A 25,406-nucleotide genomic window follows, 5' to 3' on the forward strand; every position below is an offset into this window, starting at 1 on the left:
TCTATCTGGTGCTTTGGTAGGGGAGAAGGGAGGGTGGGGGCCTCAGTACTTGTCATACTGGATGTCCCTAGCATTTGACATTTATCATTCAGTTACAAATGCTACCAGTGGAATGTTTCCTTCTCAGTTATGCACTATAACCAAAGATAAAAACAACATATTCTACATGCAGAAAATAAATTGTATTTTCTGGAAATTAGTTTGAAATACTGACAGGACCAGTTCCAAGTGACTTTTTTAAAGTAATATTTCCTCCTCTTTGTGTTTCCCATATAAATGGTAAAACTGACATGTTACATTTCATTTGGACCAGCTCTGTACAAAATTTTAACTCTGGCTGTGATTACCAATAACCAAATTTAGTGTTGTTAAGTGCAGACAACAATATGACAAATGAACAAATATTATGCTGTTTACGTTCGACCAAAATATCATCGATATCTTATTGAACATTTTCACACATAAGTTAGGCTGTTATTTGACTTTAATAGTTAAATTGAACTAAGAATTAAGTGTATAACGTAACAATAATTCATGCAGCAACAATCTGATGTCAGTGAACTATGATCACTTACGTGATACAGAAATCTTGACTTTAGTGCCATTCATTAAATAGCTTATTCCATCCATATGATTCATATTCTGCTCTTTAGGCACTGAGGTCCCTGTATGAACCCTTGCTTTCCTAAGATTCTTTCTTTGTGTTTTTGGCTCTCCATTTGGAGCCTGTCTGGTGTGAATCATTCGTGCTTTTGTATAGCAGTTAAGAATACAAGAACCAAAGCCTGCCAGAAATATCTGTAATTACAACAAACATTTTAATTATTGTCTTGTGCTTACTTCAGGAGAAAGAAAATTGACATTCTATGGATCGGAGGGTGGAATGTCAGATCCCTTAATTGCGCAGGTAGGTTAGAAAATTTAGAAAGGGAAATGGATAGGTTAAAGCTAAATATAGTGGGAATTAATGAAATTCGGTGGCAGGAGGAACAAGATTTCTGGTCAGGTGAATACAGGGTTATAGATACAAAAGCAAATAGGGGTAATAATGCAGGAGTAGGTTTAATAATGAATAAAAAATAGGAGCACGGATAAGCTACTACGAACAGCATAGTGAACGAATTATTGAATGCAAGATAGACATGAAGCCCACGCCTAATACAGTAGTGCAAGTTTATATGCCAACTAGCTCTGTAGATGACGAAGAGATTGAAGAAATCTATGATGCGATAAAAGAAATTATTCAGATAGTGAAGGGAGACAAAAATTTAATAGTCATGGGTGACTGGAATTCGAGTGTAGGAAAAGGGAGAGAAGGAAACATAGTAGGTGAATATGGATTGGGGGACAGAAATGAAAGAGGAAGCCGCCTGGTCGAATTTTGCACAGAGCACAACATAATCATAACTAACACTTGGTTTAAGAATCATGAAAGAAGGTTGTATACATGGAAGAACCCTGGCGATACTAAAAGGTATCAGATAGATTATATAATGGTAAGACAGAGATTTAGGAACCAGGTTTTAAATTGTAAGACATTTCCAGGGGCAGATGTGGACTCTGACCACAATCTATTGGTTATGACCTGTAGATTAAAACTGAAGAAACTGCAAAAAGGTGGCATTTTAAGGAGATGGGACGTGGATAAACTGAAAGAACCAGAGATTGATAAGAATTTCAGAGAGAACGTTAGGGAACTATTGACAAGAATGGAGAAAAGAAATATAGTAGAAGAAGAATGGGTAGTTTTGAGATTAAATAGTGAAGGCAGCAGAGGATCAACTAGATAAAAAAAAACGAAGGCTAGTAGAAATCCTTGAGCAACAGAAGAGATACTGAATTTAATTGATGGAAGGAGAAAATATAAAAATGCAGTAACTGAACCAGGCAAAAAGGAATATAAATGTGTCAAAAATTAGACTGACAGGAAGTGCAAAATGGCTAAGTAGGGATGGTTACAGGACAAACGTAAGGATGTAGAGGCATATACCACTAGGGGTAAGATAGATACTGCCTAAAGGAAAATTAGACAGACCTTTGGAGAGAAGAGAATCACTTGTATGAAGAGAAGAGAATCACTTGTATGAATATCAAGAGCTCAGATGGAATACCAGTTCTAAGCAAAGAAGGGAAGGCAGAAAGGTGGTAGGAGTGTATAGAGGGTCTATACAAGGGCGATGTAGTTGAGAGCAATATTATGGAAATGGGAGAGGACATAGGAATGGGAGATATGATACCGCATGAAGAGTTTGACATAGTATTGAAAGATCTAAGTCGAAACACGCCCCTGGGAGTAGACAACAGTCCTTCAGAACTACTAACAGCCTTGGGAGAACCACCCCTGACGAAACTCTATCATCTGGTGAGCAAGACGTAGGAGACGGCGAAATACCCTCAGACTTCAAGAAGAATATAATAATTCCAATCCCAAAGAAAGCAAGTGTTGACAGTTGTGAAAATTACCAAACTACCAGTTTAATATATGAAGATGGTATCTGTTCTTCTGCAGTGCAGATGCACTCACATTGCTCAAACTCTTACAGGAATCGGTAGATTTACTGCTGCGAGTAATGGGTATAGTGGGCAGGGGCATTACAAATGTAATGTGTGGACAGTAAGTTGGAAGTGTGGGTCTCACAGGGAGCATGCCAGAGGTAAGTCCCTGCAGTTGCACTATCCCCTGTGTCCTTGATGGCTCAATCGGATAGAGCGTCTGCCATGTAAAGCAGGAGATCCCAGGTTCGAGTCCCGGTTGGGACATACGTTTCAACTGTCCCCGTGGATATTTATCAACACCTGTAAGCAGCTAATGGTCTGGATTTCATTGTAATATCAGTTTAATAAGTCACGGCTGCAAAATACTAACACGAATTCTTTACAGGTGAATGGAAAAACTGGTAGAAGCTGACCACAGGGAAGATCTGTTTGGATTCCATCAAAATGCGAGGCAATACTGACCCTACAACTTATCTTAGAAGATAAATTAAGGAAAGGCAAATCTACTTTTTTAGCATTCGTAGACTTAGAGAAAGTTTTGACAATGTTGACTGGAATACTCTCTTTCAAATTCCGAAGGTGGCAGGGGTCAAATACAGGGAGCCAAAGGCTATTTACAATATGTACATAAACCAGATGGCAGTTATAAGAGTCGAGGGGCATGAAAGATAAGCAGTGGTTGGGAAGGGAGTGAGACAGGGTTGTAGCCTCTCCCCAATGTTATTCAATTTGTATATTGAGCAAGCAGTGAAGGAAACAGAAGAAAAATTTGGAGTAGGAATTAAAATCCATGGAGAAGAAATAAAAATTTTGAGGTTTGCCGATGAAATAGTAAGTCTGTCAGAGACAGTAAAGGACCTTGAAGAGCAGTTGAACAGAATGGACAGTGTCTTGAAAGGAGGATATAAGATGAACATCAACACAAACAAAACAAGGATAATAGAACGCAGTTGCATTATATCAGGTGATGCTAAGGGAATTAGATTAGTCTATTAGACACTTAAAGTTGGAGATGAGTTTTGCTATTTGGGGAGCAAAATAACTGATGATGGTCAAAGTAGAGAGGATATAAAATGTAGACTGCACTGGCAAGGAAAGTATTTCCGAAGAAGAGAAATTTGTTAACAACAAGTATAGATTTAAGTGTCAGGAAGTCGTTTCTGAAAGTATTTGTATGGAGTGTAGCCATGTATGCAAGTGAAACATGGATGGTAAAATGAGATGATGATTCAGTTTACATAATGGTAAGACATATTATGAAAGCCAATTTTAAACTGAAAAACATTTTCAGAAACTTACGAATCCTTATGCTACCTTAATAGTTACAAAACACAGGCTGTATAAGTTCAAATAATGTGAGATTGTTGAGATTTTCAGTGTGCACACCAGACTGCAAGAAACTAAAATGGGAAAAAGGGTATATAGCAAAAGATGAATGAGTGGTTCTGGGTGATACAACAGTAAAGGCAGCAGAGGAAAAACTAGGCATAATGGTAAAGTCCAGCAGAAATGTTTGCACAACATAACAAAATATTGAATTTGAGCAGTATTCACCTTACTGAAAACCAGTTCATCCCATAATTCAGTAATTTTCTTGAATGATTTATTTTTTTGGTACAATGTATTGAACTGAATTGACATAATAAGAAAATATACGAATGCAGAAGATCCCCTAGTGATCAAACCAGGTGCAAGACCTGTCCCATACAACCACCCACTGCCTCCTGCCACGGTCCACTCATAGGCATCATTCCTTCTGTGCAATAAAAGGTAAGGCAACCTGTGAAAGCAGTCATATCATACATTAGCTATGCTGCAATTACTGTACAGGATTCTATGTGGGCATGACAGCTAAGGAACTGTCTACTGATTAGCTACCACAAAAAACTGTGGCAAAACCACATATTTCACTATCTAGTTGCCAAACATGTTGCAAATTACAACAGTAGAAATGTCACTGGCTAGATATTTCCCACAGCAAAAGTTTCTCTGAACCAAGCAGTTGCGAATTCAGCACACCCTGTGCTCTCCCCCTGGCATAAATATCTGCTAATCTGTTTACCACTGTCTCACACTACCTTTTCCCCTTTTCTCTTCTGTCCACACTACTCTCTCCCTCTTGCTGGTCGTGTACGGCCTTCTCCCAAAACTCTTCTTCCTCCCTCCCCATTGCAAACCCTCTCTCTCTCTCTCTCTCTCTCTCTCTCTCTCTCTCACACACACACACACACACACACACATATCATCTACCTCACACTACCCTGCTATCCCTCTGTGCCTCATGCATCCTTCCCTATCGCCTCCCCACCTCCATCTGCACAGTCTTGCTGATACCCAGGGAGTGTACTTTTGGGTGTCTGTATGGTCGTGTGTGTGTGAATGTACGTATATATTTTACTACAAAAATAACAAGAGCTTAAAAGCTAGTGTGAATATAGTTTTCTGTTACAGGTTTTTGTGTGACACACATCAGTTTGCTTTAGGTGAGTATAGCTAGTGTGAATATAGTTTTCTGTTACAGGTTTTTGTGTGCCACACATCAGTTTGCTTTAGGTGAGTATAGTACTTGTATTTCCCTTATTGCACATATTTTTCCACCTAAAAATTTCTATTATTAGAATACTAACATAAATTACTTACAGAAGAATGAAACAAATGGTAGATGTCCATCCTGAAGTTGGTCAGTTCCAGGTATATGTAGATATGTGTGAGGTAATATCAACCATTCAACCTGACTTAGAAGTTATGTATGAGAATACCTGTGTATTTAGCATTTAAAGATGCTGAAAAAGCTTTTGATAACATTCACTAGAATGCTCTCTTTGAAATTTTTAAGTTATTGAAGATAAAATACAGATAACAAAAGCTTACCTATGACGTGAACAGATACCAGGCTGCATTAATATGAGAATAAGGGCAGGAAATAGAAGCACTAATTCATGACAAGGGGTGAGTGGTCTGAAGCCTGTGTCTCATATTATCCAATCTATGCTTAGAGCAAGCAGTAAAGGAAAAGGAATTAAAATTCAGGAGGAAAAAAACTTTATTGTCTGCTGAGGACCTAATTGTCTGCATATGCGAAGAACTATGATGATCAATTATACAGAATGGACTTGTCTTGTCAAGAGGTTGTATGAAGAACATAAATAAAATGAATATAAAATGTAGAATGCCAACAGCAAAAAAAGCTGAGCTAAACTGTGAAATATGTTAACATCTAACACACATTTAAGTGTATGGAAGTCTTTTCTGAAACTATTTGTCAGCAGTGTGGCTCTGTACAAGGATCACTTTTTAATTTTTTACAAACAACCACTAGATGACACCACTGAGACATGACACTAACATTGTTTTAAAATTTATTATTTTCAAAACAAATGTAGGTCAGACATCACCTGACTAGTTTCTTTACAGGGAATATTTAAAGAAACAGCACTGTGTAAAAATGGAAATTTTATGTGCAGGTTTCCACAGACAAAATTTTTGAAAATTATTTTAAGAGACCAACTCAACAACCACGTTGAATTGCTTCATTCAACTTTTGGTAAACAGCCATCTCCAGAAAGTTAGCTAGTTTCAAGATACATGGATAATTTTGCACAAAAATAGTAATGATGTGGAACAAGCCAAAGAGAATCTTAACATGGAAGAATGTATGTCATTACCATCTGGTACTGTAATTATGTACATCATTATTCCTTTTGAACCTTAGTGTATTATTTATAATAAACTACATGACGGAATGAACCTTAGTGTATTATTTATAATAAACTACATGAGGGAATAAATAACTGTGAGGCAGTAGTCAGAGTGCCTGACTCCTTACACAGATGTCTACAAGATGATTAAGGGTGAGCTCTATATATTATTCTTACGGCACACTTTTGAGCAATGACGACTTTCTTAAAGATGGATTATCCCAGAACATTATTTATATGACACTGAATGAAAATACGCAAAAAATGTCAACTTACTGATCTGTATCTTCCCCAAAATCAGTAATAATTCTAAATGCATTTATTATTTCCTCACCATATGTTACATGTGTCACTGGCACAGTACCCCTGGATGTGCAGAACTGAATATATTGCAAGCAAATGAAATTATAAGGTTCCGGAGACTTTTTCAAGTTTGAAATATCTTTGCTGTATATATACCGACTGAAGTAATGAATGAAAATTTGTACGGGATTTAAAACCGGGCCTTCTGCTCACTAGGCATATGTGCTAACCACTACACTGCCCTGACACAAAGCCTATGAAATTTAGATTAAAATTAGGTGCCATATGAGTTCCAATAGCTTTCTTTACAATTTTTCACCCTGTGGAATGACAGACAACAAAGAGGAGCCTTCAGGTGCAAGGGTAATATATGGCCTAACCCACATGATTCCAGAATCAGAGTACCTGAATCACATGTTTTTCTTTGACAATTGTTTCACCAGTGTTGACACACACATCATATCGGAAAATAAAAGCTATTGGATCGATAACAGAGATGAGAACTAATGCATACCGCCTTTGTTGATTATTTCAAAGTAATAATAATAATAATAATAATAATAATAATAATTGGGTGAAGAAGAAGAAGTAAAAGAATGGGGAGGAGGATACACTGGAAAGGAAAATTGTTAAGTAATAAGCACCACAAGACCACATAATCATTTTACATGTCAGACTGAGTTCTATTAGACTCTCACAAAATACTATGTTACATTCTGTACTGAAAGATGGGAAATACGGAAGCGTCCGATCCCACCCGTCTGCTTTGACCCATGACGTCACGAATATGGCGGAAACGACCATAAACCACGATTCCAATATGGCGCATATAAAGTCGGTACGTACACATTATGAGAACGAAAATACATCGAAAAACAAACACACACACACACACACACACACACACACTTTCCACAAAAAGCCTAATGACACTAATGGGACAAACGCGGGAAATGGGGTGTTTTGGGGGGGGGGGGGGGGGGGCAAACTAAATATAAACAAATTTATACACCCACCCCCATACAAACTACACAAAACGACAAAAAAAAACCATCATCACAAAACTCCACAAATACCACTAAACACAATATCATCTGGAATCGGACACTTCCCTTGACCTATATAGCTCAACAGCAGCTCCCGATCCCATAGGTTAGGATCAAACACTTCCCTTGGCCTATATAGCTCAAAAACATCTCTCGATACCAATATCAACATACACAGCCACACATTGGGATCTAACACTTCCCTTGACCTGCGCACTGTTAATTTTATCCGCCATATCCATTCGTGAACATAAACAACACCACATTAATTTTACTAAAATTACCACATGATGTACAGCGAACAACACTACATTAACCTTCACACAAAACCGTTAACTCACTGAAATGAATTACACTACAAACACAGCCGACACTCTAACAATTCTGGACAATGAGCAAAAGCAAACTGAGCCCATTACACCACACAAACGAAAACCCTGAACATACCACCAGAGAGCACAACATGACAACATCTACAAACACGCCACACTCACAAACCTAACTCCGCGCCGTCATGACGTCACACACGACAACACCCTTACGTCACGGGTCAAAGCAGACGCATGGGATCGGACGCTTCTGTCGACCCGAACGATTTTAGTGGAACAGAACATTTTCTTTTACTAATGTGTAAAAAGAAATGTGTTTGTTGTTAAGTACTTGCAGTCAAAGGAAATGCCTGCTGATAACTACACCACTTGTTAGAGAACAACACATGTACCTTATGAGTAAGGTGAAATTGTCACCAGCTAACGTGGTAATGTTGGTAAACTGGCTCCTTATTCCATTTTTGTCACTGCGCCTGCTTGGTGTGGTCTATCTTTGAGTTATTGCTCCTCCTTCCTGTATATGCAATGTCATATGTTTCTGTAAATTAACGAATTATGAACATTGTAATTATTTGCATCATAAATCACAGTCTGCTAACAATACCATTACTATCTTAGGACTGATTGTGATGATGCAAAACGGGTAGTAACCACCATGAACCAAGGACCATGAGACTGGTGGAAAGGCTTGCATGCCTCAGTGATACTGATAGCCATACCGTAGTTACAACCACAACGGAGGGGTATCTGTTGAGAGACCAGACAAAATTGTGGTTAATGAGCAGTGGTAGCAGCCTTTCAATAGTTCCAGGGGCAACAGTCTGAATGATTGACTGATCTGGCCTTGTAACATCAACAAAAACGGCCTAGCTGTACTGGTACTGTGAATGACTATAAGCGAGGGGAAACTACAGCCGTAATATTTAACGAGGACACACAGCTTTACTCTACGGTAAAATGATGATGGCATTCTCTTGGGTGGGCAAAATATTCCAGATGTAAAACAGCAACCCATTCGGATCTCCACGTGGGAACTATTCAGGAGGTCGTCATTGTCAGCAGAAACAAAACTGGCATTCTACGAATCGGAGCGTGGAATCTCAGACAGAAAATTTAAAAAGGGACACGGATAGGTTAAAGTTAGATATAGAGGAAATTCGTGAAATTCAGTGGCAGGAGGAAAAAGACTTCTGGTCAGGTGAATACAGGGTTATAAATACAAAATCAAATAAGAGAATGCAGGAGTTGGTTTAATAATGAATAAAAAAAACAGGAATGCAGATAAGCTACTAAAAACAGGATAGAGAATGCATTATTGTAGCCAAGATAGATACAAAGCCCACACCTACCACAGCAGTACAAGTTTATATATCAAGTAGCTCCGCAGATGAAGAGATTGAAGAAATGTATGATGCAATAAAAGAAATTATTCAAATAGTTATGGTAGATGAAAATTCAATATTCATGGGGGACTGGAATTCGATAGTAGGAAAAGGATAAGTAGTAGGTGAACATGGACTAGGGATAAGGAATGAAGAGGAAGTAATCTGGTAAAATTTTGTGCAAAGCATAACTTAATCATAGCTAACACTTGGTTTAAGAATCATGAAAGAAGGTTGTATACATGGAAGAACCCTGGCGATACTAAAAGGTATCAGATAGATTATATAATGGTAAGACAGAGATTTAGGAACCAGGTTTTAAATTGTAAGACATTTCCAGGGGCAGATGTGGACTCTGACCACAATCTATTGGTTATGACCTGTAGATTAAAACTGAAGAAACTGCAAAAAGGTGGCATTTTAAGGAGATGGGACGTGGATAAACTGAAAGAACCAGAGATTGATAAGAATTTCAGAGAGAACGTTAGGGAACTATTGACAAGAATGGAGAAAAGAAATATAGTAGAAGAAGAATGGGTAGTTTTGAGATGAAATAGTGAAGGCAGCAGAGGATCAACTAGATAAAAAAAAACGAAGGCTAGTAGAAATCCTTGAGCAACAGAAGAGATACTGAATTTAATTGATGGAAGGAGAAAATATAAAAATGCAGTAACTGAACCAGGCAAAAAGGAATATAAATGTGTCAAAAATTAGACTGACAGGAAGTGCAAAATGGCTAAGTAGGGATGGTTACAGGACAAACGTAAGGATGTAGAGGCATATACCACTAGGGGTAAGATAGATACTGCCTAAAGGAAAATTAGACAGACCTTTGGAGAGAAGAGAATCACTTGTATGAAGAGAAGAGAATCACTTGTATGAATATCAAGAGCTCAGATGGAATACCAGTTCTAAGCAAAGAAGGGAAGGCAGAAAGGTGGTAGGAGTGTATAGAGGGTCTATACAAGGGCGATGTAGTTGAGAGCAATATTATGGAAATGGGAGAGGACATAGGAATGGGAGATATGATACCGCATGAAGAGTTTGACATAGTATTGAAAGATCTAAGTCGAAACACGCCCCTGGGAGTAGACAACAGTCCTTCAGAACTACTAACAGCCTTGGGAGAACCACCCCTGACGAAACTCTATCATCTGGTGAGCAAGACGTAGGAGACGGCGAAATACCCTCAGACTTCAAGAAGAATATAATAATTCCAATCCCAAAGAAAGCAAGTGTTGACAGTTGTGAAAATTACCAAACTACCAGTTTAATATATGAAGATGGTATCTGTTCTTCTGCAGTGCAGATGCACTCACATTGCTCAAACTCTTACAGGAATCGGTAGATTTACTGCTGCGAGTAATGGGTATAGTGGGCAGGGGCATTACAAATGTAATGTGTGGACAGTAAGTTGGAAGTGTGGGTCTCACAGGGAGCATGCCAGAGGTAAGTCCCTGCAGTTGCACTATCCCCTGTGTCCTTGATGGCTCAATCGGATAGAGCGTCTGCCATGTAAAGCAGGAGATCCCAGGTTCGAGTCCCGGTTGGGACATACGTTTCAACTGTCCCCGTGGATATTTATCAACACCTGTAAGCAGCTAATGGTCTGGATTTCATTGTAATATCAGTTTAATAAGTCACGGCTGCAAAATACTAACACGAATTCTTTACAGGTGAATGGAAAAACTGGTAGAAGCTGACCACAGGGAAGATCTGTTTGGATTCCATCAAAATGCGAGGCAATACTGACCCTACAACTTATCTTAGAAGATAAATTAAGGAAAGGCAAATCTACTTTTTTAGCATTCGTAGACTTAGAGAAAGTTTTGACAATGTTGACTGGAATACTCTCTTTCAAATTCCGAAGGTGGCAGGGGTCAAATACAGGGAGCCAAAGGCTATTTACAATATGTACATAAACCAGATGGCAGTTATAAGAGTCGAGGGGCATGAAAGATAAGCAGTGGTTGGGAAGGGAGTGAGACAGGGTTGTAGCCTCTCCCCAATGTTATTCAATTTGTATATTGAGCAAGCAGTGAAGGAAACAGAAGAAAAATTTGGAGTAGGAATTAAAATCCATGGAGAAGAAATAAAAATTTTGAGGTTTGCCGATGAAATAGTAAGTCTGTCAGAGACAGTAAAGGACCTTGAAGAGCAGTTGAACAGAATGGACAGTGTCTTGAAAGGAGGATATAAGATGAACATCAACACAAACAAAACAAGGATAATAGAACGCAGTTGCATTATATCAGGTGATGCTAAGGGAATTAGATTAGTCTATTAGACACTTAAAGTTGGAGATGAGTTTTGCTATTTGGGGAGCAAAATAACTGATGATGGTCAAAGTAGAGAGGATATAAAATGTAGACTGCACTGGCAAGGAAAGTATTTCCGAAGAAGAGAAATTTGTTAACAACAAGTATAGATTTAAGTGTCAGGAAGTCGTTTCTGAAAGTATTTGTATGGAGTGTAGCCATGTATGCAAGTGAAACATGGATGGTAAAATGAGATGATGATTCAGTTTACATAATGGTAAGACATATTATGAAAGCCAATTTTAAACTGAAAAACATTTTCAGAAACTTACGAATCCTTATGCTACCTTAATAGTTACAAAACACAGGCTGTATAAGTTCAAATAATGTGAGATTGTTGAGATTTTCAGTGTGCACACCAGACTGCAAGAAACTAAAATGGGAAAAAGGGTATATAGCAAAAGATGAATGAGTGGTTCTGGGTGATACAACAGTAAAGGCAGCAGAGGAAAAACTAGGCATAATGGTAAAGTCCAGCAGAAATGTTTGCACAACATAACAAAATATTGAATTTGAGCAGTATTCACCTTACTGAAAACCAGTTCATCCCATAATTCAGTAATTTTCTTGAATGATTTATTTTTTTGGTACAATGTATTGAACTGAATTGACATAATAAGAAAATATACGAATGCAGAAGATCCCCTAGTGATCAAACCAGGTGCAAGACCTGTCCCATACAACCACCCACTGCCTCCTGCCACGGTCCACTCATAGGCATCATTCCTTCTGTGCAATAAAAGGTAAGGCAACCTGTGAAAGCAGTCATATCATACATTAGCTATGCTGCAATTACTGTACAGGATTCTATGTGGGCATGACAGCTAAGGAACTGTCTACTGATTAGCTACCACAAAAAACTGTGGCAAAACCACATATTTCACTATCTAGTTGCCAAACATGTTGCAAATTACAACAGTAGAAATGTCACTGGCTAGATATTTCCCACAGCAAAAGTTTCTCTGAACCAAGCAGTTGCGAATTCAGCACACCCTGTGCTCTCCCCCTGGCATAAATATCTGCTAATCTGTTTACCACTGTCTCACACTACCTTTTCCCCTTTTCTCTTCTGTCCACACTACTCTCTCCCTCTTGCTGGTCGTGTACGGCCTTCTCCCAAAACTCTTCTTCCTCCCTCCCCATTGCAAACCCTCTCTCTCTCTCTCTCTCTCTCTCTCTCTCTCTCTCACACACACACACACACACACACACATATCATCTACCTCACACTACCCTGCTATCCCTCTGTGCCTCATGCATCCTTCCCTATCGCCTCCCCACCTCCATCTGCACAGTCTTGCTGATACCCAGGGAGTGTACTTTTGGGTGTCTGTATGGTCGTGTGTGTGTGAATGTACGTATATATTTTACTACAAAAATAACAAGAGCTTAAAAGCTAGTGTGAATATAGTTTTCTGTTACAGGTTTTTGTGTGACACACATCAGTTTGCTTTAGGTGAGTATAGCTAGTGTGAATATAGTTTTCTGTTACAGGTTTTTGTGTGCCACACATCAGTTTGCTTTAGGTGAGTATAGTACTTGTATTTCCCTTATTGCACATATTTTTCCACCTAAAAATTTCTATTATTAGAATACTAACATAAATTACTTACAGAAGAATGAAACAAATGGTAGATGTCCATCCTGAAGTTGGTCAGTTCCAGGTATATGTAGATATGTGTGAGGTAATATCAACCATTCAACCTGACTTAGAAGTTATGTATGAGAATACCTGTGTATTTAGCATTTAAAGATGCTGAAAAAGCTTTTGATAACATTCACTAGAATGCTCTCTTTGAAATTTTTAAGTTATTGAAGATAAAATACAGATAACAAAAGCTTACCTATGACGTGAACAGATACCAGGCTGCATTAATATGAGAATAAGGGCAGGAAATAGAAGCACTAATTCATGACAAGGGGTGAGTGGTCTGAAGCCTGTGTCTCATATTATCCAATCTATGCATAGAGCAAGCAGTAAAGGAAAAGGAATTAAAATTCAGGAGGAAAAAAACTTTATTGTCTGCTGAGGACCTAATTGTCTGCATATGCGAAGAACTATGATGATCAATTATACAGAATGGACTTGTCTTGTCAAGAGGTTGTATGAAGAACATAAATAAAATGAATATAAAATGTAGAATGCCAACAGCAAAAAAAGCTGAGCTAAACTGTGAAATATGTTAACATCTAACACACATTTAAGTGTATGGAAGTCTTTTCTGAAACTATTTGTCAGCAGTGTGGCTCTGTACAAGGATCACTTTTTAATTTTTTACAAACAACCACTAGATGACACCACTGAGACATGACACTAACATTGTTTTAAAATTTATTATTTTCAAAACAAATGTAGGTCAGACATCACCTGACTAGTTTCTTTACAGGGAATATTTAAAGAAACAGCACTGTGTAAAAATGGAAATTTTATGTGCAGGTTTCCACAGAAAAAATTTTTGAAAATTATTTTAAGAGACCAACTCAACAACCACGTTGAATTGCTTCATTCAACTTTTGGTAAACAGCCATCTCCAGAAAGTTAGCTAGTTTCAAGATACATGGATAATTTTGCACAAAAATAGTAATGATGTGGAACAAGCCAAAGAGAATCTTAACATGGAAGAATGTATGTCATTACCATCTGGTACTGTAATTATGTACATCATTATTCCTTTTGAACCTTAGTGTATTATTTATAATAAACTACATGACGGAATGAACCTTAGTGTATTATTTATAATAAACTACATGAGGGAATAAATAACTGTGAGGCAGTAGTCAGAGTGCCTGACTCCTTACACAGATGTCTACAAGATGATTAAGGGTGAGCTCTATATATTATTCTTACGGCACACTTTTGAGCAATGACGACTTTCTTAAAGATGGATTATCCCAGAACATTATTTATATGACACTGAATGAAAATACGCAAAAAATGTCAACTTACTGATCTGTATCTTCCCCAAAATCAGTAATAATTCTAAATGCATTTATTATTTCCTCACCATATGTTACATGTGTCACTGGCACAGTACCCCTGGATGTGCAGAACTGAATATATTGCAAGCAAATGAAATTATAAGGTTCCGGAGACTTTTTCAAGTTTGAAATATCTTTGCTGTATATATACCGACTGAAGTAATGAATGAAAATTTGTACGGGATTTAAAACCGGGCCTTCTGCTCACTAGGCATATGTGCTAACCACTACACTGCCCTGACACAAAGCCTATGAAATTTAGATTAAAATTAGGTGCCATATGAGTTCCAATAGCTTTCTTTACAATTTTTCACCCTGTGGAATGACAGACAACAAAGAGGAGCCTTCAGGTGCAAGGGTAATATATGGCCTAACCCACATGATTCCAGAATCAGAGTACCTGAATCACATGTTTTTCTTTGACAATTGTTTCACCAGTGTTGACACACACATCATATCGGAAAATAAAAGCTATTGGATCGATAACAGAGATGAGAACTAATGCATACCGCCTTTGTTGATTATTTCAAAGTAATAATAATAATAATAATAATAATAATTGGGTGAAGAAGAAGAAGTAAAAGAATGGGGAGGAGGATACACTGGAAAGGAAAATTGTTAAGTAATAAGCACCACAAGACCACATAATCATTTTACATGTCAGACTGAGTTCTATTAGACTCTCACAAAATACTATGTTACATTCTGTACTGAAAGATGGGAAATACGGAAGCGTCCGATCCCACCCGTCTGCTTTGACCCATGACGTCACGAATATGGCGGAAACGACCATAAACCACGATTCCAATATGGCGCATATAAAGTCGGTACGTACACATTATGAGAACGAAAATACATCGAAAAACAAACACACACACACACACACACACACACACACACACACACTTTCCACAAAAAGCCTAATGACACTAATGGGACAAACGCGGGAAATGGGGTGTTTTTGGGGGGGGGGGGGGGGCAAACTAAATATAAACAAATTTATACACCCACCCCCATACAAACTACACAAAACGACAAAAAAAACCATCATCACAAAACTCCACAAATACCACTAAACACAATATCATCTGGAATCGGACACTTCCCTTGACCTATATAGCTCAACAGCAGCTCCCGATCCCATAGGTTAGGATCAAACACTTCCCTTGGCCTATATAGCTCAAAAACATCTCTCGATACCAATATCAACATACACAGCCACACATTGGGATCTAACACTTCCCTTGACCTGCGCACTGTTAATTTTATCCGCCATATCCATTCGTGAACATAAACAACACCACATTAATTTTACTAAAATTACCACATGATGTACAGCGAACAACACTACATTAACCTTCACACAAAATCGTTAACTCACTGAAATGAATTACACTACAAACACAGCCGACACACTAACAATTCTGGACAATGAGCAAAAGCAAACTGAGCCCATTACACCACACAAACGAAAACCCTGAACATACCACCAGAGAGCACAACATGACAACATCTACAAACACGCCACACTCACAAACCTAACTCCGCGCCGTCATGACGTCACACACGACAACACCCTTACGTCACGGGTCAAAGCAGACGCATGGGATCGGACGCTTCTGTCGACCCGAACGATTTTAGTGGAACAGAACATTTTCTTTTACTAATGTGTAAAAAGAAATGTGTTTGTTGTTAAGTACTTGCAGTCAAAGGAAATGCCTGCTGATAACTACACCACTTGTTAGAGAACAACACATGTACCTTATGAGTAAGGTGAAATTGTCACCAGCTAACGTGGTAATGTTGGTAAACTGGCTCCTTATTCCATTTTTGTCACTGCGCCTGCTTGGTGTGGTCTATCTTTGAGTTATTGCTCCTCCTTCCTGTATATGCAATGTCATATGTTTCTGTAAATTAACGAATTATGAACATTGTAATTATTTGCATCATAAATCACAGTCTGCTAACAATACCATTACTATCTTAGGACTGATTGTGATGATGCAAAACGGGTAGTAACCACCATGAACCAAGGACCTTGAGACTGGTGGAAAGGCTTGCATGCCTCAGTGATACTGATAGCCATACCGTAGTTACAACCACAACGGAGGGGTATCTGTTGAGAGACCAGACAAAATTGTGGTTAATGAGCAGTGGTAGCAGCCTTTCAATAGTTCCAGGGGCAACAGTCTGAATGATTGACTGATCTGGCCTTGTAACATCAACAAAAACGGCCTAGCTGTACTGGTACTGTGAATGACTATAAGCGAGGGGAAACTACAGCCGTAATATTTAACGAGGACACACAGCTTTACTCTACGGTAAAATGATGATGGCATTCTCTTGGGTGGGCAAAATATTCCAGATGTAAAACAGCAACCCATTCGGATCTCCACGTGGGAACTATTCAGGAGGTCGTCATTGTCAGCAGAAACAAAACTGGCATTCTACGAATCGGAGCGTGGAATCTCAGACAGAAAATTTAAAAAGGGACACGGATAGGTTAAAGTTAGATATAGAGGAAATTCGTGAAATTCAGTGGCAGGAGGAAAAAGACTTCTGGTCAGGTGAATACAGGGTTATAAATACAAAATCAAATAAGAGAATGCAGGAGTTGGTTTAATAATGAATAAAAAAAACAGGAATGCAGATAAGCTACTAAAAACAGGATAGAGAATGCATTATTGTAGCCAAGATAGATACAAAGCCCACACCTACCACAGCAGTACAAGTTTATATATCAAGTAGCTCCGCAGATGAAGAGATTGAAGAAATGTATGATGCAATAAAAGAAATTATTCAAATAGTTATGGTAGATGAAAATTCAATATTCATGGGGGACTGGAATTCGATAGTAGGAAAAGGATAAGTAGTAGGTGAACATGGACTAGGGATAAGGAATGAAGAGGAAGTAATCTGGTAAAATTTTGTGCAAAGCATAACTTAATCATAGCTAACACTTGGTTTAAGAATCATGAAAGAAGGCTATATACAAGGAAGAGGCCTGGAGACACTGGAAGGTTTCAGATACATCATATAACGGTAAGACAGAGATTTAGGAACCAGGTTTTAAATTGTAAGACATTCCCAGGGGCACATGTGGACTCTGACCACAATCTATTGGTTATGAACTGTAGATTAAAACTAAAGAAACTGCAAAATAGTGGGAATTTAAGGAGATGGGATCTGGATAAACTGAAAGAACCAGAGGTTGTAGAGAGCTTCAGAGAGAGCATTACGGAACGACTGACAAGAATGGAGGAAAGAAATACAGTAGAAGAAGAATGGGTAGCTTTGAGGGATGAAGTAGTGAAGGCAGCAGAGGATCAACTAGATAAAAAAAAAAATTGAGGGCTAGTAGAAATCCTTGGGTAACAGAAGAGATATTGATTTTAATTGATGAAAGGAGAAAATATAAAAATGCAGTAAATGAAGCAGGCAAAAAGGAATACAAAAGTCTCAAAAATGAGATTGTCAGGAAGAGCAAAATGACTAAGCAGGGATGTCTAGAGGACAAACATAAGGATGTAGAGGCATATACCACTAGGGGGTGAGATAGATACTGCCTACATGAAAATTAGACAGACCTTTGGAGAGAAGAGAATCACTTGTATGAATATAAAGAGCTCAAATGGAAAACCAGTTCTAAGCAAAGAAGAGAAGGTAGAATGGTGGTACGAGTGTATACAGGGCCTATACAAGGGTGATGTAGTTGACATTTCTTACGGAAATGGAAGAGGATGTAGATGAAGATGAAATGGGAGATATGATATTGCGTGAAGAATTTGACATAGCACTGACAGCCTTGGGCAGCCAGCCATGACAAAACTATCATTTGGTGAGCAAGATGTATAGGGGGGTGAAATACCCTCAGACTTCAAGAAGAATATAATAGGCTGATTCCAATCCCAAAGAACGCAAGTGTTGACAGGTGCGAAAATTATCGAACTATCAGTTAAATAAGTCACGGTTGCAAAATACTAACACAAATTCTTTACAGACGAATGGAAAAACTGGTAGAAGCTGACCTCGTGGAAGATCAGTTTGGATTCCGTAGAAATGTTGGGACACGCGAGACAATACTGACCCTACGACTTAGCTTGGAAGATAGGTTAACGAAAGGCAAAATTCCTGCCTCTCCTTGCAGCAAATCACGTTCGTTAAAATTCCAAGTTGGGACAGTGTCGTCGTAGCAACAGTAATTGTAACAGGATTTTTTACTCAACGGAGAGCGTCATGGAAAATCCGCAAAATCTGAACTGGACTAAGATGGACTTTTTGGGTCCAGCAGAATTTTCGGAACCACATACGCGCTAACAGTGCACCTAGCTCAACAAACATAATTACGCATTGAATGCGGTTTCTTGTAATTGCGAAAAACATAAACAAATATCATATCTCCAAAGGCATATTACAAAACGATAAAAGTTTAATAAGCAAACTAGTACATCGAAATTACGCTTCGCATTTTCAGACTACGGAAGACATACCATCACACATACCTTGTCAATTCATAGAATATTCCCCGGTACTTCTATCGCAACGTCAACAAACATTCTTTAGGAGGAAAACAACCACAACATGTCAACAACGTTTAAAATTTCATTTTCGTTGCAAAGATGATAGCATTGAAGACATACCTACTGTAAACAACTGTCACTTTCGTTTTATTTTGATAAGTTCGAGTCCTGCTACTAAAGAAAAGCCTTTAAAAATGTTGGACATATGTATTTCTTTATTTTGAATTATACATAACAGCATTTGGATAAACTGAAAGAACCAGGGGCTGTAGAGAGTTTCAGAGGGAGTGTTAGGGAACGATTGTAGAAGAAGAATGGGTAGCTTTGAGGGAGGAAATAGTGAAGGCAGCAGAAGATACGTGTGTTATAAGGCGTGGGCTAGTACAAATCCCTGGGTAACACAGGAGATATTGAGTTTAACTGATGACACGAGAAAATAAAAGTAGCTATGAATGAGGCAGTTGAAAGGGAATACAACCGTCTGAAAAACTTGGTTGTGAAAGAGACTTTGAAATCTCAGCTACTGAATTAATGTCTGAAAAAAACTATTATTTTATGTGTGTATAGATCTCCTGTTAGCAACATAAGTGTTTTTTTTTTCGAAAAATTGGACCTTGCTTCAGGCAAACATAAGACTACTGGGAAAACAATGGTGCCATGTTGTGATTCTACTACTGATTTTCTGAGCCATAGCCCTCACAGGGAAACGTTTTTAAATATTATAAAACCCTACAATCTTTGTCTGACTGTAAGCTCTCCAACACATGTAACAAAAACTAATATCACTCTCCTTGATCAGGTATGTGTAAACATGGACAAGTGTACATCAGAAAACTTTGATACCTACTACAGTGACCACCTTTTGCAATTACTGACCTTACCTGTAAATCACATTTCGACCAGTATAGAAAATGTTATCCTTAAAATGATTTATAGTAGGAAAATATTCAATACTTCCACTACCTAATCAGTGACAATCTTGGAGATAAGTGTATGATACCTCTATTACCAACGAAAAGATGGGACATTTTTTGAACATTTTCAAGCATAACTTTGACCTAGCTTTTCCACAAAGGAAAGTGATTTCCAAAAGCACAGATAGATTCAAAAACTGGATTACACCAGGCATTAGAGTATCTTGTAAAAGGAAGCGGGAACTTTTTCTGCAGTCAAAAGCTCACAGCAGTCCAGAAATTATTAATTATTTCCAAAAAAACAAGCTAGTTTTGAAATGTGTCATAAAAGAGACAAAAAGTTAAGGAAAATGACAAACATATTATGAAGTCACCCAATAAAACTATGTCCATATGAAAAGCTATGCAGGATCTTACAGGGAAGAAGACAACTCACAAAAATACTGTGACATCACATGATGGCAAGAATGTCACTGACTCTAGGGCAGTTGCACACAGTTTCAATTATTATTATGCAACTGTTGCTGGAAAATAAGTGAACGAAAAATTTGCAAATCCACCTAATACAACATGGAAAGAACTTTCATCTATTGAAATACACTCCTGGAAATTGAAATAAGAACACCGTGAATTCATTGTCCCAGGAAGGGGAAACTTTATTGACACATTCCTGGGGTCAGATACATCACATGATCACAGTGACAGAACCACAGGCACATAGACACAGGCAACAGAGCATGCACAATGTCGGCACTAGTACAGTTTATATCCACCTTTCACAGCAATGCAGGCTGCTATTCTCCCATGGAGACGATCGTAGAGATGCTGGATGTAGTCCTGTGGAACGGCTTGCCATGCCATTTCCACCTGGCGCCTCAGTTGGACCAGCGTTCGTGCTGGACGTGCAGACCGCGTGAGACGACGCTTCATCCAGTCCCAAACATGCTCAATGGGGGACAGATCCGGAGATCTTGCTGGGCAGGGTAGTTGACTTACACCTTCTAGAGCACGTTGGGTGGCACGGGATACATGCGGACGTGCATTGTCCTGTTGGAACAGCAAGTTCCCTTGCCGGTCTAGGAATGGTAGAACGATGGGTTCGATGACGGTTTGGATGTACCGCGCACTATTCAGTGTCCCCTCGATGATCACCAGTGGTGTACGGCCAGTGTAGGAGATCGCTCCCCACACCATGATGCTGGGTGTTGGCCCTGTGTGCCTCGGTCGTATGCAGTCCTGATTGTGGCGCTCACCTGCACGGCGCCAAACACGCATACGACCATCATTGGCACCAAGGCAGAAGCGACTCTCATCGCTGAAGACGACACGTCTCCATTCGTCCCTCCATTCACGCCTGTCGCGACACCACTGGAGGCGGGCTGCACGATGTTGGGGCGTGAGCGGAAGACGGCCTAACGGTGTGCGGGACCGTAGCCCAGCTTCATGGAGACGGTTGCGAATGGTTCTCGCCGATACCCCAGGAGCAACAGTGTCCCTAATTTGCTGGGAAGTGGCGGTGCGGTCCCCTACGGCACTGCGTAGGATCCTACGGTCTTGGCGTGCATCCGTGCGTCGCTGCGGTCCGGTCCCAGGTCGACGGGCACGTGCACCTTCCGCCGACCACTGGCGACAACATCGATGTACTGTGGAGACCTCACGCCCCACGTGTTGAGCAATTCGGCGGTACGTCCACCCGCCCTCCCGCATGCCCACTATACGCCCTCGCTCAAAGTCCGTCAACTGCACATACGGTTCACGTCCACGCTGTCGCGGCATGCTACCAGTGTTAAAGATTGCGATGGAGCTCCGTATGCCACGGCAAACTGGCTGACACTGACGGCGGCGGTGCCCAAATGCTGCGCAGCTAGCGCCATTCGACGGCCAACACCGCGGTTCCTGGTGTGTCCGCTGTGCCGTGCGTGTGATCATTGCTTGTACAGCCCTCTCGTAGTGTCCGGAGCAAGTATGGTGGGTCTGACACACCGGTGTCAATGTGTTCTTTTTTCCATTTCCAGGAGTGTAAATAATATATCCATGTTCCTCAGTCCAATTAGCCCAACAGAGTTCCTAAATACCATTAAGTCACTGAAGAGTAAGTATTCAACTGGTATTGATGATATTCCAGATTATATTATAAAAATAATAGCAAGACAAACACTTTCGCCTTTATTGGACATGCAATTCATTCTTATAATGTGGTGTCTTCTCTCAGCAATTGAAAATGGCAAAAGTAATACCTCTATATAAAAAAGTTGATCATCAATGTGTCTGTGTCTCTATTGTCAGGGTTTTCGAAATTATTGAACAAGTGTTTCTTTCAAAACTAATTACATTTTTCGACTAGAATGATATTATTTCTGGATGTCAAGATGGCTTCAGACCACAGCAATCAATTGAAACTGCCACTTTCAATCTGATGAAGCATGTCTTAAATGCAGTGGACAACCACAGAAATATCTCAGGACCTAACAAAAGTTTTTGATGTGGTTGATCATTCTATACTCCTGAGGAAGCTTGAATGGTATGGTATAAGAGGTGTGCTAAATCAGTGGATTAAATCATATTTGGAATATCGCTCTCAGGTAACTGAAATTCAGTACATGGAAGGAAATGAACTCCAAGTACACCTTTCAGAACCAAGTGGCTTAAGTCATGGTGTTACACAGGGCTCCATTTTAGGTCCCTTTCTTATTTGGTTTAAATTAATGATTTCCCATCACATGTTAGGGATTCTGAACCAGTACTGGTTGCAGATGACACCAGTCTATTGACTGAAGGGAATAAAGAAGAAAATCTTACTGCATCTGTAAAAGATATTACAAAAGAAGTGTCTGAATGGTTTACCAGAAACAGGCTAACAGTTAACCCCCAAAAAACGGTACTCATGAATTTCTACACTGATCAAAATAAAAATCCAGCACAACCTAGTATATGTATAGATAACCAGAACATTAGTGCTGCCAATGAAATTAAATTTCTTGGGATTCATATCCAGTAAAGTCTTAAATGGAGCACTCATATCACAGCCCTAAATTCAAAACTAGCAAAAACGAGCTGTGTAGTAAGAATTCTCTACAACAATAATAGTGCAGAACCAGTTAGGGCTGTATACTTTGCTTGTGTACATTCAATACCGAAGTATGGTATCAGTTTCTGGGGAAATGTACACTAGGCCATAACAGTTTTCAGGAAACAAAAGGCAATTATAAGAATAATGGAACAAGTGAGCAGCAGAAAACCATGCAAACCTTTCTTTAAAGATCTAAAGATCCTATCCCTTCCCTGCATTTATATATTGGAAGTAGTCACACATGTCAACAAAAAAGCATACTGAGAAAAGAAAACCTATTTCCTCCCAACAAAAGTGTCCATGATTACAGAACCAGGTCAGACAGTGGCATACATGTTAATCATTGTAACACCACATTATGCCAAAAAGGTGTATATTATGCAGGAACAAAACCTTACTACAGATTACGAAGACATATAAAATCTCTTCCTGAACTACAAAGCCTTAAAAAGTCTCAGACATCCTACCTGCTACTATTCAATCTCACAGTATCCTATGCCAGAGAAAATGTAATTTGTATCTTTAACTGTAGAAATAAGTTATAAATATACAGTATTTCAAAAATTTGTAATTGTTAATTGTATAGATCCAATTTGTCATAAACATTAAAATAACGCATGTTTGACAATTGAAAAACCAATAGCTAAAAAGGTTTTCTGTCCAATATCCTGTGTACAATATATGTACTGAAAAAGAGATTTATATGGATAAATAAATAAATGCGATCTACAGGAAGTGGAAAATGGCTAAGCAGAGAAGGCAAGGGGACTAACGTAAAGGTTTAGAGGCCTATATCACTAGTGGTAAGACAGGTGCTGCCTACAGGACAATTAAAGAGACCTTTGGAGAAAAAAGAACCACCTATATGAATATGAAGTGATCGTTTGGGAAACCAGTCCTAAGCAAGGAAGGAAAGCAGAAAGGCGGCAGTAGTATATAGAGGATCTATATAAGGGAGATTTACTTGAGGATAATAATGCGAAAATGGAAGAGCAAGTAGATGAAGATGAGAAGGGAGATATGCTACTGTGTGAAGAATTTGACAGAGCACTGAAAGATTTAAGTCGAAACAAGGCCACAGGAGTACACAACATTCCGTTCGAGTTCCTGATAGCCTTGGGCGAGCCAGCACCGACAAAACTCTTCCATTTGGTGACCAAGATGTATGAGACAGGTGAAATACCCTCAGACATAAAGAAGAATATAATAATTCCAATTCCAAGGAAAACATGTGCTGGCAGGCTTGAAAATTTTGAACTATCAGTTTCATAGTTCATCGTTGCATAATACTAACATGAATCGTATTCAGAAGAATGGAAAGAGTGGTAGTAGCCTACCTTAGGGATGGTCAGTTTGGATTCTGGAGAAAGGCAGGTACACATGAGGCCATGCTGAACCTACAGCTTCCCATAGAAGATTGTTTAAGGGAAGATAAACCTATCCACATCTACCTCTAAATAGATACTCAGCAAGCCACCGTATGATACCTGCGGAGGGTACCCTTATCAATACTTGTCATTTCCCTTCCTAGTCTACTCGCAAATAGAGCGAGGGGAAAACGACAGTCTGTATGCCTCCATAAGAGCTCTAATTTCTGTAGTGAGCTTCAAATGCCGGTTCGCTAAATTTTCACAATAGTGACAAGAGAAGATCGTCTCCTTCCCTCCAGGCATTCCCATTTGAGTTCTTGAAGTATCTCCACAACACTTACATATTGTTCATACCTACCGGTAACAAATATAGCAGATGACCTCCGAATTACTTCGATATTTTCCTTCTATCTGACATGGTACAGATCCCAAACACCTAAGCAGTACTCAAGAATAGGTCCTATATGTGGTCTCCTTTACAGTTGAGTCACTCTTTCCTCAAATTCTCCCAATAAACTGAAGTCGACCATTTGCTTCTCTAGCACAATTTTCACATGCTCCTTCCACCTCATATCACTTTGCAGTGTTACACCTAGATATTTAGACGAATTGACTGTGTCAAGCAAGACACTAGTAATACTGTATCCGAGCATTACAGGTTTGTTCGTCCTACTCATCCACATTAACTCACATTTTTCCACATTTAGGGCTAGCTGCCATTCATCATACCAACTGGGAATTTTGTCTAAGTCGTTTTGTATCATCCTACAGTCACTCAACTTCAACATCTAACTGTACACGACTGCACTATCAGCAAACAACTGCAGACTGCTGCCCAGCCTGTTCGCCAAATCACTTATATATGCAGAGAACAACAGTGGTCCTATCACACTTCCCTGGGGCACTCCTGACGATTCTGCCATCGAGGACAACGTACTGGGTTTTAAGAAGTCTTCGAGCCAATCACATATCTCTGAACTT

At 39.2% G+C, this 25,406-nt stretch overlaps 1 protein-coding gene across 2 annotated transcripts in view; it reads right to left on the bottom strand.

Moving 5' to 3' along the window:
• Positions 1-19,185, bottom strand: part of LOC124775078 — a 57,123-nt gene extending 37,938 nt beyond the window's left edge. For both annotated transcript variants that reach the window (XR_007015592.1, XM_047249884.1), the window contains exons 1-4: positions 19,054-19,185; positions 16,313-16,458; positions 8,265-8,410; positions 576-798 (exon numbers count right to left, since the gene is read on the bottom strand). Coding sequence is in view for 1 of the 2 variants with exons in the window: in XM_047249884.1 (XP_047105840.1) it covers positions 576-744 (169 nt within the window). In the remaining variant the exon portion in view is untranslated. The remainder of the gene's footprint in view (positions 1-575; positions 799-8,264; positions 8,411-16,312; positions 16,459-19,053) is intronic.
• Between the last annotated feature and the right edge of the window lie 6,221 nt (positions 19,186-25,406).

The sequence above is a fragment of the Schistocerca piceifrons genome, chromosome 2, assembly GCF_021461385.2.
Source record: "Schistocerca piceifrons isolate TAMUIC-IGC-003096 chromosome 2, iqSchPice1.1, whole genome shotgun sequence".
NCBI classification, from domain to species: domain Eukaryota; kingdom Metazoa; phylum Arthropoda; class Insecta; order Orthoptera; family Acrididae; genus Schistocerca; species Schistocerca piceifrons.